The 15,405-nt window shown below is 54.5% G+C and overlaps 2 protein-coding genes across 6 annotated transcripts in view; both read right to left on the minus strand.

The window, feature by feature from the left end:
* The window catches only part of Hoxb8 (homeobox B8), a 16,340-nt gene extending 13,185 nt beyond the window's left edge, over positions 1-3,155 (minus strand). For 2 of the 4 annotated variants that reach the window (XM_074045955.1, XM_074045954.1), the window contains exons 1-2: positions 2,405-3,155; positions 1,370-1,598 (exon numbers count right to left, since the gene is read on the minus strand). In XM_074045955.1, coding sequence (XP_073902056.1) covers positions 1,370-1,598; positions 2,405-2,828 — 653 coding nt within the window. In that variant the 5' untranslated portion in view covers positions 2,829-3,155. Of the gene's footprint in view, positions 1-681; positions 1,602-2,404 lie in introns of those variants that run through there. The other 2 variants (XM_074045953.1, XM_020173946.2) reach the window with 2 other exon arrangements.
* A 6,037-nt stretch (positions 3,156-9,192) lies between these two features.
* Hoxb9 (homeobox B9) lies at positions 9,193-14,324 on the minus strand. 2 transcript variants are annotated; one of them, XM_074045958.1, is made up of 3 exons: positions 13,711-14,324; positions 12,189-12,239; positions 9,193-11,116 (listed from the first exon to the last, which is right to left on the minus strand). In XM_074045958.1, the coding sequence occupies exons 1-3, from the start codon at positions 14,225-14,227 to the stop codon at positions 10,881-10,883; spliced, it is 804 nt and encodes a 267-aa protein (XP_073902059.1). In that variant the 5' UTR covers positions 14,228-14,324; the 3' UTR covers positions 9,193-10,880. The 2 variants fall into 2 exon arrangements, with proteins under 2 accessions (XP_073902059.1, XP_020029527.1); XM_020173938.2 differs by lacking the exon at positions 12,189-12,239.
* Positions 14,325-15,405: the final 1,081 nt, after the last annotated feature.

Consider the following 15,405-nt stretch of genomic DNA (forward strand, 5'->3'; position numbering starts at 1 on the left):
CAGCAGCCCTACGCTCCTTCTTTATCTAGGCCCCCCCACCGCAGGACACACTCGAAAACAAAGAGAGAAATGACAAGGGATACAGCCACCAGCCCTGGCGCATCTCTCTCCCAGCGCGGCCTTGGGAGCTGAGGTCTCTCGGGCCCCGCAGCCTCGGAACGCGAGGGGAGGGGGCTTCTCTCAGCTCCCCTCCCTCGTTCCTCTCTCCTCCAATCACGTGCAGCCTCCTCCCTCACCCCCTGCCCCCCTGGGCCGAGGGACTCGCACCACCTGCCTCCAGCCCCCGCCCCCTCCTCTCTGCAACCTAAGTCTCGGCTGGCCCGGGAGCCCCGGGCTGGCTCCCCCCCCACCAGCCCTGCAAGGCGCCCGGGAGCGAAAGAGCTGAGCGGGCCGGGCCAGTCTCGGGTTCTCGCTTGTAAACTTTATTGTAACTCTTCCGCCCTTTTCAGGCGCAGACAACAGAACAAAGTATAGAGGAACAACAAAATATATAATTAGCCCTCCCTCCCCCCCATAAAGCAATTCACGGATACAGGATACATTCTCTTCACAGTAAACCTAAGAACACTTTTAACAATTGCCCACAGCGCGCATGCTAACTAAAGTAATCTCTTTTGAGAAACACTTAAGACGAAATTGTCAAACCAAAGGGCGGGGGGGGGGGGGGGGGGGAAGGGAGGAAAAGAGAAGCAAGAGAGTAAGCCAGCGAGCTAGGAGGGCAGCGGGGAGAGAGGGATTGAGAGGGGAAATGAGAACGTGGAGAGAGAGAGGAAGAGAGAGAGAGAGAGAGAGAGAGAGAGAGAGAGAGAGAGAGAGAGAGAGAAAGGGGGGGGAGACAGAAAGAATTACGGCGTGAATAGGCAGTTTCATGTTGTTGGGAGAACTTAGCAGAAATCGGTACCTCGGTCATTACAAAGAAGCACGTTCAAAGGAAAAAAGACCATTGCACAAGGAGGCTTTTTACACGGGTAGGGGGTCGGGGGGAGGGGGTTCAACCAGGCCGCAGCCGCTCACACTCGCAGAGCGAGGGAGTCCTTGCTTCAAATCCTTTTTTTTCCCCGGCCCCCAAGAGAAGGGAAAGAGATCCACGGTAGCTCACACACAGAAGCTATTACGAGATACTACCACTAGCGGGGACTGGCGCGGCGGGGGACGCTGCGGTGGGAGGCCCAGCTCCTGGCCCCGCTCGCGGGGCCAGAGCTCTCTGAGGCGGGGAGCAGGCGGCGGCGAGACGAGGTCGCGGGACCCGCGGACGTGCGGACAGCCGCGGCCCTGGTAGTCCCAGCTTGGAGCCTACTTCTTGTCACCCTTCTGCGCGTCGCCCTCGTCCGCCGCCTCTGGGGCCCGCTCCAGCTTCTGTTTCTCCAGCTCCTCCTGCTCGCATTTGCTGCTGGGGAACTTGTCTTTGTTGTTCTCTTTTTTCCACTTCATCCTTCGGTTCTGGAACCAGATTTTGACCTGTCTCTCAGTCAGTCCCAGAGCGTGCGATACCTCGATCCTCCGCTTGCGAGTCAGATAGGGATTAAATAGGAACTCCTTCTCCAGCTCCAGGGTCTGGTAGCGGCTGTAGGTCTGTCGGCCTCGCCTGCGTCCGGCGGCTGCTGGGAAGGGGGGAAAGGGCGAGACCGAGGGGAGGGGAGGGTGGGGGAGGGGGCAGAGACAGAGAAGGTTGGAAGATTGGTGAACCAGCCTAGAAGACCAGTATAATAAGGGCAGGGGATCTTCTACCCCGTGCAGGGGCGGGGGGCACGGGGAGGCTGCGGTTGGGGGAGGGATGGGGGGGATCAGACACCACTGAATCTAAGGGAGCCAGAAATGGAAGCCCCCTCCCCTGGTAACCAGCACCAGAGTTGGGTGGGGATGATTCAAATCTATTAAAAGTGCCATAAAGTTTAGAAGGAAAGATGTAAAGGAAGGGGGGGGGGCTAAGAATAAAAAAGCCATGGTGGGGACGAATGGACCCACCTTGAAAAGCCCCCAGAGCCTCTGCCCCAGAAGAAAAGTTTCTTCAGGGTAATTAAACTATAAAGCAATTGAGAAGTGCAAAAGTTGAGCGCCCCCACTCCCACTACCCTTTTTCCATTACCCCCCATAAAACAGTAAAAGGATGGGAGGAGGGGAAGGAGAAGAAAAAAAAAAGTAAAGCTGGGTGAGGGGTTTATGGATTCAGGAAATGTCGCTTAGCGACCCCCCTTCAAGGGAAACAAAAGAGAAAGGGAAGGAAAGCAAGATAGAAAAAAGAAAGAGGGAGAGAGAGAAAAAAGGAGGAAGAGGTAGGCTATTGGAACGGAGCCCACAAGTCTTCCAGGAGCTGGAGAAAATGCGCCCGGGCCTGCCCAGCCCCCTGCCCGGCCTAGGGCCCTCCCGGCCCCTTCCTCCCCCGCTAGCCCCGACGGGAGCTCACCTTGTGGGCGCATCCAGGGGAAGAGCTGTGTGGGAGACGGGCTCTGCTCTGAGCCCTCGGCCTCTTCGCCCAGGCCGCTGGCAGCGGCGAGCTTGCAGTCTGCGTACTGCACCAGATCTGGATCCTGCGCACCGAATAGGCTCTGGCGCTGCAGCGGGTCGTAGCCGTAGAAGTTGCCCGGGTCCCCGTGGCACGCCACAGCGCACGGGTTCTGCTGGTAGGGAGCCGTGGACAGCGACGATGGCCCGTGGTAGAACTCCTGGATTTGCGACGGGTGCTGGAAGCTGCCGCCGCTGCTGGGACCGTACACGACGGTGGGTCGGCCGCCCAGGTCCTGGGCGAAGCCGCAGTCATAATAATTGGGGCGCAGGGACTCCCCGGTTTTGTATTTGGAGAACAGTGAGTTGACGAAATAAGAGCTCATTTTATTGAATTTTGAGGCGGCGGCGGCGGCGGAGGCTGTAGTTGGGGGCTGTTGGGGAGGGGGTGGGGAGGGGGAAAGGGAGGGAGAGAGAGAGAGAGAAAAAAAAAAAACGCGGATTCGCCGGCTCCTAGTTACCCTCGCCAGGAAAGGAGAGGGAAAGGGAGGAGGAAAAAAAAAAAAAAAGAAAAGAAAAGAAAAGGCGAAGAAGATCTCGAAGCCACCACACTTTTTGAGATTTCCAGGAATAGAAAAGGACAGAGAAGCCTCCAAAAGTCTAAGCTTGCATGGCAGCCGCGGCTCGCTAGCCCTCCCCCCACCCCCCACCCCCCAAACAAAAATATACCGCCGCTTAAAGAGGTCCTCGCTTTACATTTCGAAGAAGGGAATGCCAGTTCATAAAGAGTTTTCGGTGATTTACTTCCCTGCAAATGAGTTGTTTCATATTTTGCACTGTCTTTTCATGATCATTTGCATCCATTAGAGACCCCGCATCCTATTGGCTTCTCCGTACTCCTCCCGGACAGAACGCAGAGCGAGGGTGAGAGCGCAGAGAGAGCTAGAGCGAGAGAGCGCCAGGGAGTGAGGAGAGAGCGAGAAAAAAAAGGAGGGGAAGAAAAAAAAAAAAAACACCCAGAGAGAGAGGGGGAGAGGGGGAGAGAGAGAGCGAGAGAGGGGGAGAGGGAGAGGGGGTGAGAGAGAATGAATACGGATTAAATCTGTTTAACTACCTACATTAATGAGATATCTCTCGCCTCACAACAAATCAAATACCTTCGCAGACCACCCCCAAAGAGTGATGTAGGGGAGTCACGGAAAAAACCACGCACTCACATACACAACGCGCCAGGCGTAGGCACGCTGTTAATTTCGCGATTTTAACGAGGCAATTGGAGTCTTTCTAAATGTCAGGGTCGCTTCAGAAAAATGTAAAAGAACACGGTTTAATTGCGCCGAGTTTTAAAAGGTCCTATAAATGTAATTGGTATTTTAATACAAGTTATCAAATCATACAGCTTCCTCTCCTAAACATATTTTCAAACAAACGAGGTAGTCATATTTAAAGCTTTAATGATCAATTTCCTTATTATTGATAAAGGTTTAACTATCGTGTGGAGGGAATTGGCTGGGTAACCGGCCCCCAAAAAACGGCTGTAAACTCTTTAACAAACTATAAAACGCAATAAAGCCAGAGTCTGTTGTTGTTTACGCCGCAGCGCATAAAAGCTGTTAGCATTTTACGAGTTCTTTCCTCTACAGCTATAAAACTGCAGCTTCGATCGCCCCCGCCGCCCGACTGCAGCACGGTGGGGGTGATGAAGCCGAAATGAGAACGATTATGGTTTTTGGGTTTTTTTTTATTATTATTATTTCGGCGCAAACGGTGACTTCTCTGAGATTTTTCACCTCCTTCAGCCTTGGCTGACACCTGTCACCACCCCCTCTCTTGAAGACCTCCAAACCATCCCTGCTCTCTCCCAGCCAGGCCAGTCACTAACTTTTCCCTCTTTATTAAGCAAACAAGCAAGGGTTTTCTTCGGAGAAGGGGTCAGAGTCCTGGGGAGGGATTGGGAGGGCAAGAGGAAACTTTCTGTATACAGCAGAGTTGACCCTGCAACTGCTAAGTCTGCAGTTTGCACAATCTCTACTTGCTGGGGGTGGGGAGGTGCTGGACTGAGAGGGGCTCTGGCTCAGTCAACCATTGGAAGGCAGATTGTGTGAGGTGAAAGGGTCTGGTGCCACCAAAAGGATAACACCTCCTTGGTCTTCTCCACATCTATGCCCAGGCCTTGGGACCCAGGAACCAAGCCTATTTGGTGCCCACGCTTCCCAATCTCCCTCATCTTCCATGCAGGCCCCCAGGAGAGAGCACCTACAACCTCGGCAGCAAATCAAAAGAGGGAAGAGCAACAGAGGCATGTTGGCCACCCAGGCCCTGCTGCCTGGCCTTGGTCACCGCTGTCCTGGGCCCTCCACTGCCCTTGATGTATGTTTGGGGGGCGCATCTCAGTCTCCCTATGGCCCTTTGAGCTACAGTCACCACCTGCACTGACCTTAGAATGAGGAAACTCAGACAGAGTCAGGCAGCTGAGGTCCCCATTTTCTCTCTTCTCTCCCTTGGGGAACCTCTGTTTAAACCTGGCTTTCCCTGCAGACCTGGGGACATGAGGCCTGAAACACAGAAGGGGCTCAATGCTGAGACTGGATGCCTCTCTTCCATACCCACTGCCTTCTTGACATACCTGGCCTACTACTGATGGTGGTCAGATTTTTAGAAGACCCAGACTGAAAGTCAGAACCAATGGCCTCCTGAGGCAGCCTATCGGCCAAGGAAAAAGAAAGAATATTCTAGCAACAAAGGCAGGGCGCTTTTCAAGTACATTCAATCCATTGTTTATTCAAAAGAGAGTGGCTTTGCGCTCAGAGAAGCATCTTTTTGGGGACTCCCTTATGCCTCAACCTTTGTAAAAATGAAACTACTACCTTTCCAAGGGGAATTGGGGTCATTCAATTCTTCAGAAGTCCAGAGAATGGGAGAAGGACAAAAAGGGGAAGAGAGAAAGGAGCAGAGGAGGGGAGAGAACGGGGCTCTGGAATTTTCAGCGCCAGACCTGAGTGGGCCGCGAGGAAGCGGAAGGCAGAGTCAAGTTGTTGGAGAAGCAAACATTTTTATCAAGTGCGGGGGATTTTATGGTCATGATTTGAGGACTCACTGGCGAAGTAGAAATTCAATGGCTTGATCTAAATCATCCCTACACCGTGCCAGAAATTTCTGGTGGAAGGAAAATGTTTCTATTATAAGAAAAAACAAGAAAGAGCGAGGAGATAATTTATAAACACCCAACGGAGTGCAGATTTATTAGAGAAACTCAAGTTGAGAAACTCCGCTTGTTTCTTCCCGGGTCCTGCGGGAAAAGCACAGAGGCCGAGGCTGGGGGTATTTCAAGGGGGTGGGTGTCTATTTCTCGCGCAGATTTGCTCGGGTGGCGGGCAGGAATTAAGCTGGGCCGCGAGGAAACGGAAGATTTAGAATCCAGGGGTCTGTGGACAGACAGAGCCGGGTCTCAGAACGAAAAGAGCCCCAGTTCAGGCCTCCAGCTGTTAAGCTGCATGAGGACCCGTGTCCCCAAGTTTTGCCCAGGCTCCGGGGGACCAGGCTAGAGCCAGGGCACGCGGGAGCCACAGCTCTCACCTGGAAGCCGCGGAACGCGGGGGGGAAAGTCGAGCCCCTTGTTCCCTCCCTGCCGCCATGCCTGCCCCACATCTATCTGCAAAACGCGCATTTTCTTGGGGGACCAACTTGGGGCGCGCAGAGCCTCCCAAGGATATTGCCGAGACTTCCCGCACCATGACATCCTGGGGAGACCCTGCCCTGCACCTGGGTCGCCGAGGACCGCATCCAGCCCAGCCCCGGACATGTACAAAGGCCCTGGATCCTGAGCCCACACGGAGCGGCCCCGCCGGTTTGGGGCACCTTTGAATCCCCATAAAAGCTAAGGCTCCATTCCCCCCCACCAAATTGGGGGGCCCGGGATGGCTCACTGGGTTCCCTCTCCCGCGGTGTGGGCAGCCCGGCTCGGGGCAGCTTCCCCTCCAACCGACCTTCTTCTGCCTTCTTGCTCCTCTCACCTGACCTGCTCACTCTCATCCGTCGACATTCCTCTCGCCCCCTCACGGAAAATCTCGCTTTTCCAAATCAATTCTCCTCTTAGATTTGGACCCATTATTCCCATTATTACTAATATTCCCCATTTCCACGCATTTGTTGCCCCACCGAACACAGCAACTGGGTGAGACTCACTGAGCCCTCCTCAAGGGGGAAATACAGAAAATTGACCATTTGAGGAGAGAGAAGAACACTACTATATCTGAAATCTATAAAATGGGGGAAAGGGCCATAACAAACCCTGTATTTTTTATTACGTGCAAATTATTCATGACTTTTGGTTGCGCTCATTTCCTACATTTGGGCCCGAACAAGGTGCAGCGTGGGGCCGCCTGAATCCTTAACCACAGCACCGGAGATTTTCGCGTGGAGCAAGGGTGCCATCTAGCGGTCGTTTTGCAAAAAGCGCCCGCCAGCCGCTCTGCTAGGTTATCTGAGAACCAGAAGCAGAGGCGATAAAGGAGAGAAACTTTCATTATTAGCAGAAAAGGGGGAGGAAAACGAAAGCGGGCCAGAGAAAAAGCATCAAGACCAGGAAGCTGTTCATGAAATTGTGCAGATAAACTACAAGAAAAAAACACGGGAAGAGGAAAAAAGCAATAAGCTTTTTTCTTTCCACTGATCCATCCAGCTACTAATTTCTGTCAGAGACCGCTTAGCAGTGCGCCATTTATGGCCGGTAAAAGGGGGATCAAGCACTTTGCAAACCCCACATGATTGTTTCAAATTCCAGGGAGTAACATTTGCGCTTTTTGTGGGGAGAGGGGAGAGGAGACCTGAGAGGATAGATCCGGACTGTAAAGGACCAAGAGGCTGCTCTGGCCCAGACGTCTGGCCCTGGGACCTGTGTGTGTGTGTGTGTGTGTGTGTGCGCGCGCGCGCGCGCGCAGGGGCTTCTCTGTTTATGATGCTTGATTCTAGAGGGGGTGTAAAGAACAAAGACAAGAGTCCTCATTTCGATCTGAAGCATTTGTGACAACAAAGTGTTCTTCCCTCCCCCCTTCTCTCTGCCCTTCCGGGAAGCCCGAGCCCTGAGTTCTGGACTGGTGAGGGTGGGGGCTGCCGGAGCGGGGCCCACCCATTGCCCCACTAGGCCGGGAGCCCAGGCCCAGCTGCAGCTCTTAGCTCCGGAAACTTTCCCCTCACTGTTTGCTTTGCTGCTGTTTAGTTTCTTAACCTTCAGAAATTTATACGCTATAAACTTTTATAGCGGTCATATTCTTTTATTGCTGCGCACACGGCATTGAATTCCTCTCCTGCCTTCTCTCTGCCTCGCACTCTCTCGGTCTCTCTTTCTGAATCTCTCTCTTTTATGACAACTGATTTCTCCCATCTCTGGCTGCCTTCCGAGCCTCTGCATCTTCGCCTTTGTTTGTCTTGAAAGAAGTCACCCGGGGCTCGGGACCCAGACGCCACTGCCTGAGGCTACTCCAGGCTCCTTCGCCACTACCCCGCAGGACTCACTCCGGCTCCAAGCCCCGCGTTTTGCGTTTCCTTTAGGCAGAAACTGGCTTTCTTGGCTCACTCTCTGTGCCTGCTGGATCCCCGGAAGCCAAGACTGGGGAGACTGCCTAGTCTACACCGGCTTTAAAGCTAGATTCATTTCCCATCCTTATCAGAACCCTCCCTGGAGGGAGCTTGGCCCGGCCTCAGAAGCCGGGAGCGCCGCTGTCTCTGGCCTCCTGCTATCTTTCCGATCCCTGCATTCTTTCGTTAGAAAGGGGTAGGCCTGGCCTTTTGCAGGCTCCTTTCACTAGGGCCAGCTTTTGTCATCGGCTGTACTCCAACCCGCGGGGTCTCAGCGGGCTGCAATGGAGCGAGGGTGGAGCGGGTGAGCAGCTCGCGAGGAGGCCGGCTCGGGAGCGCCCGCCAGGCTGTAGCCGCAGAATCCTAATGTCTGGGTGGGAACGGCAGGGCTGCTACCAACAGCGGTCTTCACAAGAGGCTCTGGCGGGAACACCACGGTCTGAGTGGAACAGAGAGGTACCTCTTGATACCAAGTTTAATTCTGAGGTCCGTTTGAGAAGTAATATTTTTCCCCCCTGAGACGTTTGTGTTCCACACTCAATGCCCTCTTCCAGCCTTTGAGAGCTGTGTCCCCAGGCCTCAGCCACTATCAAACTCAACTGTCCTCAGCCCAAGGCTGCTATCCCCTGGCTCCAACCCCAGCGGGGTGGGGTGAGGGCAGAGAATCCTAAGGGGCTCTTCCATCTGAGCAGCCCAAGCCTCCCCTTGCCCCCAGGCCTCTGTCTACACCCAGCCCCCTCTACCGGGAACAGAACCAGGTTGCTGCCTTCTTCCCTTGCACGCATCTTAAAGTGGCCAGATCAAGGTGGTCCCAGTCAGTTGAGAGGGGCTGCTCCACAGAAGCTGCAAAGCATCTTTGGCTGTCAAGTCAGTGGGGAGGACTCCAGAGCAACTTTGGGGGAAGAGCCGATGCCTTTCCAAACCACAGATCTTTCCTCCCTATCCAGTCTCCTAGCTTCCCTACTGAAAGACTCTTGTTTAGTTTAAGCGGTGGTCTTGAAGCTTGGGTCTGGATCAACTGTCAGCTCCACCAGAGCAAGGGGCTTGCAGGGAGATGGCTCTGCAAGGTGTAAGGAAAAATCTCAGAGACACAGTGATCTTTCTTTTTTCCAAGCCATGTTCTCTGCAACTGGGAGCTCTACTTACGACCAGATGAAGAGAGCCAACACAGAGTAAGACTCAGGAGATTTATTTTCTAAGATATATATTTTTGTACTTTTTCTTTTTCTTCCAAAACAAACAATTAGAGCTCTAGGCCCCTTGCCCTCCCCAGTCCCACCCTCAACCCTCCCCTATAAGCCACAACTGAAAACAGGCGAAACAATCACTCCCAAAGAAATCACAAAACACAAGCACAATTTCACGACAGCCACTGACAAAGCAAAAAAGTTCTACAGGAATGGCCCCTTGCAGGATCAGGAGAAGCAGGAACAAGAGTCCATTAAACTGGAGGGGACTGAGGGTCAAAAGAGCAGGGAAGCTGACAGTGAGCTTCCACCTGGTGTTTTGGTGCAATTTTGCCTCTTTCCTTTGCATGCGGGACTGCAAAGATCCACCAAGCGCTGATTGACACCCAGGCTGAGGCAGGAGAAGCGAGGTTCTGGGACTGACCTCCTGTGCAGGGGCAGGCTCAGGTAAGGGCTCCTCTCCCTGGGTCAGGAAGCTGGCATGATGGGGAGAAACTGACCAGCTCTGCTTGCTGGGGTCCTGGCTCCTCCCTGTCCCCTCCTGCCCCCCAGTAGACAACTTACTCAAGAAAAGAGCTGGGGAATCGATTCACAACAAATTCTCAATCAAACTCTCCTGACCCGGCCTTCTTGTCTACAGTGAGGTTGACCTAGCAGGGGGTGAAGGGTGGAGGGGGCTTTCTACAAGGGGAGGCTTAGCTTGCTGGTGCAAGGTGGATTTGGCCGAACAGTGAGTTCATTTCAGAGCTGGAGGGTGTAAGGAAGAATGCAGGACCCAGGACCCATGGAACAGCAAGAAGAGCTACAGTCTCTGTCAAGTGGGGCACAGATGAAGAGGGGGATGCCATTGTCACAGCTCTGTGACCCACAGTTTGACCTCCTTTAGTTGGAAGTAGAGGAAAATATCGTGCAGAATTAAACATTTCCTGCAACAAATGTTGGGGGAAGGGCTCTACCTAAGATACCTTCATAAAGCCACTTGCTGCCTTTTCCTGCCCTTTCTAGTTCTCCAGCTTGGGGGCTGTGTTGGCTCATTTGCCCACAAGACTGGGGTGTAGTTGGTGGTCCCATGGGGATGGTACTGGGATGCTCAGGCTCTCGGCTGCAGAGTCTCTGTAGACATCTTCCTGGTGTGCATTTGCATCAGGGGTAGAACCTGAGTTTGCCTAGTGCTTTGAGAGCTGGACTGCTAGATTTGGAACTCCAAGTCTGCAGCTAGGATGTGACTTCATTTCCCCGTTATAAGTGTGGCCTCCAAACTTGATGTCTGTGGGCATCTGCTAAGCTGTGTGTAGTTGGAATGTCCCTGGGTGAGTTCTGGATAGGTGGAGGGAGGGAACAAGCAAGCTGGAAGTGAAGGGCTGGGGCTTCCCAGAAAAAATTACAGGGGATGCTAGGAGTTTGACTAGGGTCCTTCTTTCCTTGAGGCCCATCACCTTCCTAGGAACCAACTACTTCTATCTTCTAACTTAACAAAACTTCCTCCTCACACTCAGGGAGAAGAGAGGGACAGGTACAGGCAAAGGAGAGGAGACAGGCTCCAGGTGCAGAGCAGGGACTTTGAAGAGGAGGCACCCTTCCCCATTCACTTGAATACATCCAGACAGCCTGGCTTTGCAGCCCTCACATAAATAAGAGTGAGCTGGGGAAGGGCTAGGAAGGGCGGGGTGGTCTTTACTCTTTGCCCTGCTCCTTATTCATTTTCTTCATTTTCATCCGCCGGTTCTGAAACCAGATTTTGACTTGTCTCTCACTCAGATTGAGGAGTCTGGCCACTTCGTGCCTGCGGTCCCTGGTGAGGTACATATTGAACAGAAACTCCTTCTCTAGCTCCAGCGTCTGGTATTTGGTGTAGGGACAGCGCTTTTTCCGGGAAGAGCGGGCGTGCAGCCAGTTGGCAGAGGGGTTGGCTGAAAGAGAAGCAGCGATAGAATCAAAGAAAGGAAGAGAGTGAGGGGCCCCAGACCGAGAGGGTGTGCATCTGAGCTCCACTCCCCATCTTGCATTGGAGAAAGGGCATCTGGGCCTTCAAGATCCCAGAAAGGGCCCCCAGAAGTCAGTTATTATAGGAAATTGACAGGTTCTTTGAGGAGCCAAACGTGTGCCTGGGCTTCCTCAGCATTTCCAAAGCACTGCTTGCCTCAAGTTCTCTCTCAACCTTTCTCCACTTATGTTCAAACTGGTTAGGACTCAGATCAGAGCCCAGCATGGCTGAAGCCCCACTAATCAGCACCACCAGACTAGCTAGGAGTGGCTCTAGGTCTAGGAGGATAAAGGAGGGTTGGATGGGCGGCTTCTGTTCAGCCTCAGCCAAGAGTCCTCCTCGCCCTGCAGTCAAGTCCCAGGGCGCCATGCCTTGATCAGAGCTTTGCTCTCTAGGTCACAGCAGCAGGCATGTGCATCATGCATGTTCTCCCCTCCCTGCCACCACCACACACCACAAATAAGGGTCTACAGTTAGAGCCGAAAGCACCCATCGCACTCCAATTCACAAGCAACCCAATTGCAACCATTTATCAATTCCAGCCTATGGACATGGGAGCGCCGGGGCTCACAGATAACTTATGGTTGCAATAGCCTCTCTTTTTCTGCTGCTCAGCTCGCCGAAGTCTGGTTAATACAAGTTCAGGGAAATTGGGGAGTAAAATTACTCCAGTCCCAAGGTAGGAGCCAGAGATGAGGTGGGGTAACAGAAGGCCTTCACATCACATCTAGCCTTTTATCTAGGTGTGGCAATGGGGAGGCAGAGAAAGGGGTAACTAAGTAGAAGAGGAGCAAAAAGAGGACACAAAAATATATCAGGCTTCTCTCTTTCTCCTCACCGTCTATCCCCAGACCCTAGGACTCAGAAAAGTTGTCAAATAAAGCTGAACCAATTAAAAATAACATCCAGCCTCTGCCAGCTTCCTTCTTCCCAAATGAAAAGCACTGAATAATTTTTTTTTTAAATCAGTTCATCCTACCCTAAGTATCCTGTCTTACCAAGTTGCAGCTTTATTTCCTTAATGTGATTGCCTGGGATGGGACCCGCAGCTGCATTAAATATGAAAGAGGAGAAAATTGTTAATAATTGATCCTAGCCAAATGGCCGCCTTGCAATAATGGGCTTTCCAGGCAGAGTTTGGGGGTATGGGGTGAGGGGTCTGTGGCTGTGTACAGGAGGATTTGGGAAAAAGCTGCGTTTCCCCCAATGCCAGCTCTTAATGATTCAGCGTGGCAGGTCGGAGGTGGCAGACAGCAGGGTCTGCAGGGGAGTGGTGCAGCTCCATACTCTCTAGCCGGCAAAGATCCCAAAGGCCGGTGGGGCGCTCTGTTGGTGGGAAATCCAGTAGGGCAAGCAAAGACTAAAATATCTGATTCCTACTTCCGCAAAGGAATAAGAAGTGAGGATTTGACCTGTGGGTATTGTTTGGGGCTAAAAGCCCCCAACTTCGTTGCTCCTCTCAACCTTAAAAACAAAAAATAGAACCCTCTTCTCTCACCCAGCAGCACCTTCCCGAAACTAGCCAGACTTGGGGGTTCTTGCAAGAGTGCTTTTGGAGGAGTGAGAGGCGATGAGAAACTACCCACGCAGGGTAAAGTTCTCCGCCTCTCCGCAACCCCCGCTTCCCCCACCCCTCCTCTCCCCGGGGTCCCTTCGGGATGTCTTTCAGCACTCGGCTGTGGGCCCCGAAATTCGGAAGTGATTCCTGGACTCCCCGTGAGGCGCACAGCCCAGGCTAGGGCTAGGGAGCCCCGCGGAGAGCTGCGGGTGCTGGAGGAAAGGAAGCGGCGACCCAGGCGAGGATGCCGAGGATGGGAGGGGGCCACCGGAGGGTAGGCTCCCGGGGAGGGGCCGGCGCATCCGGGGAGGGGGCTCAGTCACCGCATCCTGGGCTTCCCCCGCCCCTCCCGGCGCCGGCTGCGGACCCTGCACGGCTACTGCGCGAGATCTGCTAGGAACAATCCTCCGCCAAGCTGTTGCATCGCAAATAAAATCCTAATGAGCCCCCTCCCCCTTCCCCTTGGCCGGCTTTTACGGTCTGCGCGTGGCGCGGGGACCTCTGCCAGCCGCGCGGTCCCGGCAGCCCCGTGCGCTCCAACCCATGCCAGCGCGGGCTCCCCTGACCGCGGGCTCCCCTGACCACCGGCTCCGGCCCCCTCCAGTGCCTCTCCCCGCGGTCGCGGGTCTCTAACCGGCTTTCAGCACGGGCTTCGGGGAAAGAGGGGGAAGGGAGGACGAGAGAGCAGCGAGTTGGTCCCTGAGCCCCAGCTCCCTGCAGGATGTAAGAGTAGTGGGGGCGGCGCTCCTCCAGCGGCCTCAGTCTCCCCTTCTGGGGCATCCAGCCTTTTCCTTTCCCTTCTTCCTTCCTGCCTCCCTTCCTTCCTCTTTTCTCCACCCCCTCTGGCTCTCGGGCCACCGCCGCTCTTTTTCCTTCACATTGTCCGCAGTTTATTGCCTCTCCCCTCCCCTCCCCCTGGCCTGGCCTTCGGCCTGGGTATTTCCTCACTTTTTATAACTTACTTTGATCCGGCCTCTCTTTGTCCTCGCTTCCTTCGCAAATTTTATTGTCCCCGTAGCCGGGTCTTTGATTAGACAGGACGGCCTCCCTGCCCGCCGAAGTTTCCAAACTGTACTCAGGCGTGCCCTGCTTGAGCAGCTCCCCAGGCGCGCCCAGCAGCGGCTCCGCCTTCACCGCCGCCTGGCCCTGCCCCGGGGCAGCTTCGCCGCGCGGCGCCGGCTCCAGCCAGGTGCGGAGGTACCTGCTCTCGGCCGGCGGGACGCCCTGGGGCTGGATGTAGGGGTGGTAGACGGACGGCAGACTTCCGGACGCGTGCGGGCTCAGCGGCGCCCAGGAAGCGCCGAACACCGGCGCTTTGGGCTGGAAGCTGCACGAGGGGAACTCCAGGTGCTCCGCGTGGCCCGGCTGCCGGGGGCTCGCGTACTGGCCGGAAGGAAACTTGGCTGGAGGCGCGTCCTCACTCTCGTGACTTATGATCGAGTCGACATAATAGCTGCTAAGCGTCCCAGAAATGGACATTCTCAGACATTATCCGGGCGCTCGCAGGGGGAAGGGAAGCGCTCGCGCGGCGGCGCCCAAGCAGGGAGAGGTGGCACCCGGACCGGTGTGAGGGCTTTCGGACGCGACCCCCCCAGCCCCCCACCCTCCCACCCCCACCCCCTGCTCAACTTCTCAGCCAACAAAGTACAGTGGAGCAGCCCGGCTCAGCGCTCCTTGCAAAATGATTGGTCAAAGTTTTTCCGACTGCCTGATAAAGCGTCAGCTCCGACATAAATCAATCGGGCGAGGGGGCTGCGCTCTCGCTGTCATCCGTCTGCACCGCATTCCATATCGAGGATGGATTGTTTTATGCTGATGCAATGTGCTATCACGTCAGGGCTCGGGCGGCCACGTAACCTCAGCCCGAGCTGCCGGCCGCCCAGACCCCTCCCGCTGTTGCAGGAAGGGGGGGGGCGGTTCTCGACATGGGGCGGTGGGGGCGGAGGAGAGGCGGAGGCAAGCTGCGGGCTGCCTCGGGAGGGACGCTAGCTGTGGAGCCCTCTCCCCTGGCGGGTAGGAGAAGGAGGGAGGGAGAGCAAGCACAGAGAGAGAGAGCGAGCGCGAGCGCGCCCCAGCCCTGGGAACTGCCAGAGAGGCCCGACAGGATAATTAAAGAGGAGGTAGTCCTGTCCCCCCCCAACACCTCCACCTCCACCCTGCAGGCCCTCATTTCCTCTCCTCTGCTCCCTTGACAGAAGATGTTTATTAAAATCACCAGCAGCAATCCACAGGAGATGGAAGTAAAAGGGACGAGGGGTAGGGGGAGAAATTTGGAGAAGGGTTATAGGATGTTATCCGCTTTTTGGGGGGGTCTTGGTCCACTATTGGGGGAGATTTACAAGACTGGGAGCTTCCTCTGATGCCTCAGTGGGTGATGGAGGAGAACACGGAATAAAATACATGTCTGAGGATCCACTCTCTGTCCTGAACTGAGAACCTGCCTGAGGTCAAAGGGATTCATCAGGCCCTGGAACTTGAATCCACAAGAGTTTCATACAACTAACCAAAGTCTGCACATTTCACTGCTTTAAATTTCTTTGACTTTTATGAATGTGAGAGGGTACGGCCATTTCTCCTTTCCTTCACTGAGAAGTCTCCCAGGCCCCTAAAATAGCCCAGAAAAGGGAGCTAAAATGAGAAGGGATTAAGGGAGCTCC

This window comes from Castor canadensis, chromosome 11, assembly GCF_047511655.1.
Source record: "Castor canadensis chromosome 11, mCasCan1.hap1v2, whole genome shotgun sequence".
NCBI classification, from domain to species: Eukaryota; Metazoa; Chordata; class Mammalia; order Rodentia; family Castoridae; genus Castor; species Castor canadensis.

What these genes read in the sequence shown, in the direction of transcription:
- Hoxb9 (XM_074045958.1), bottom strand. Translation starts at nt 14,227, where the DNA reads ATGTCCATTTCTGGGACGCTTAGCAGCTATTATGTCGACTCGATCATA. An exon ending in CAAAGAGAGGCCGGATCAAA is followed by an intron (nt 12,240 to 13,710) that starts GTAAGTTATAAA and finishes TATTTAATGCAG; the next exon opens with CTGCGGGTCCCATCCCAGGC. An exon ending in GGAAATAAAGCTGCAACTTG is followed by an intron (nt 11,117 to 12,188) that starts GTAAGACAGGAT and finishes CTTCTCTTTCAG; the next exon opens with CCAACCCCTCTGCCAACTGG.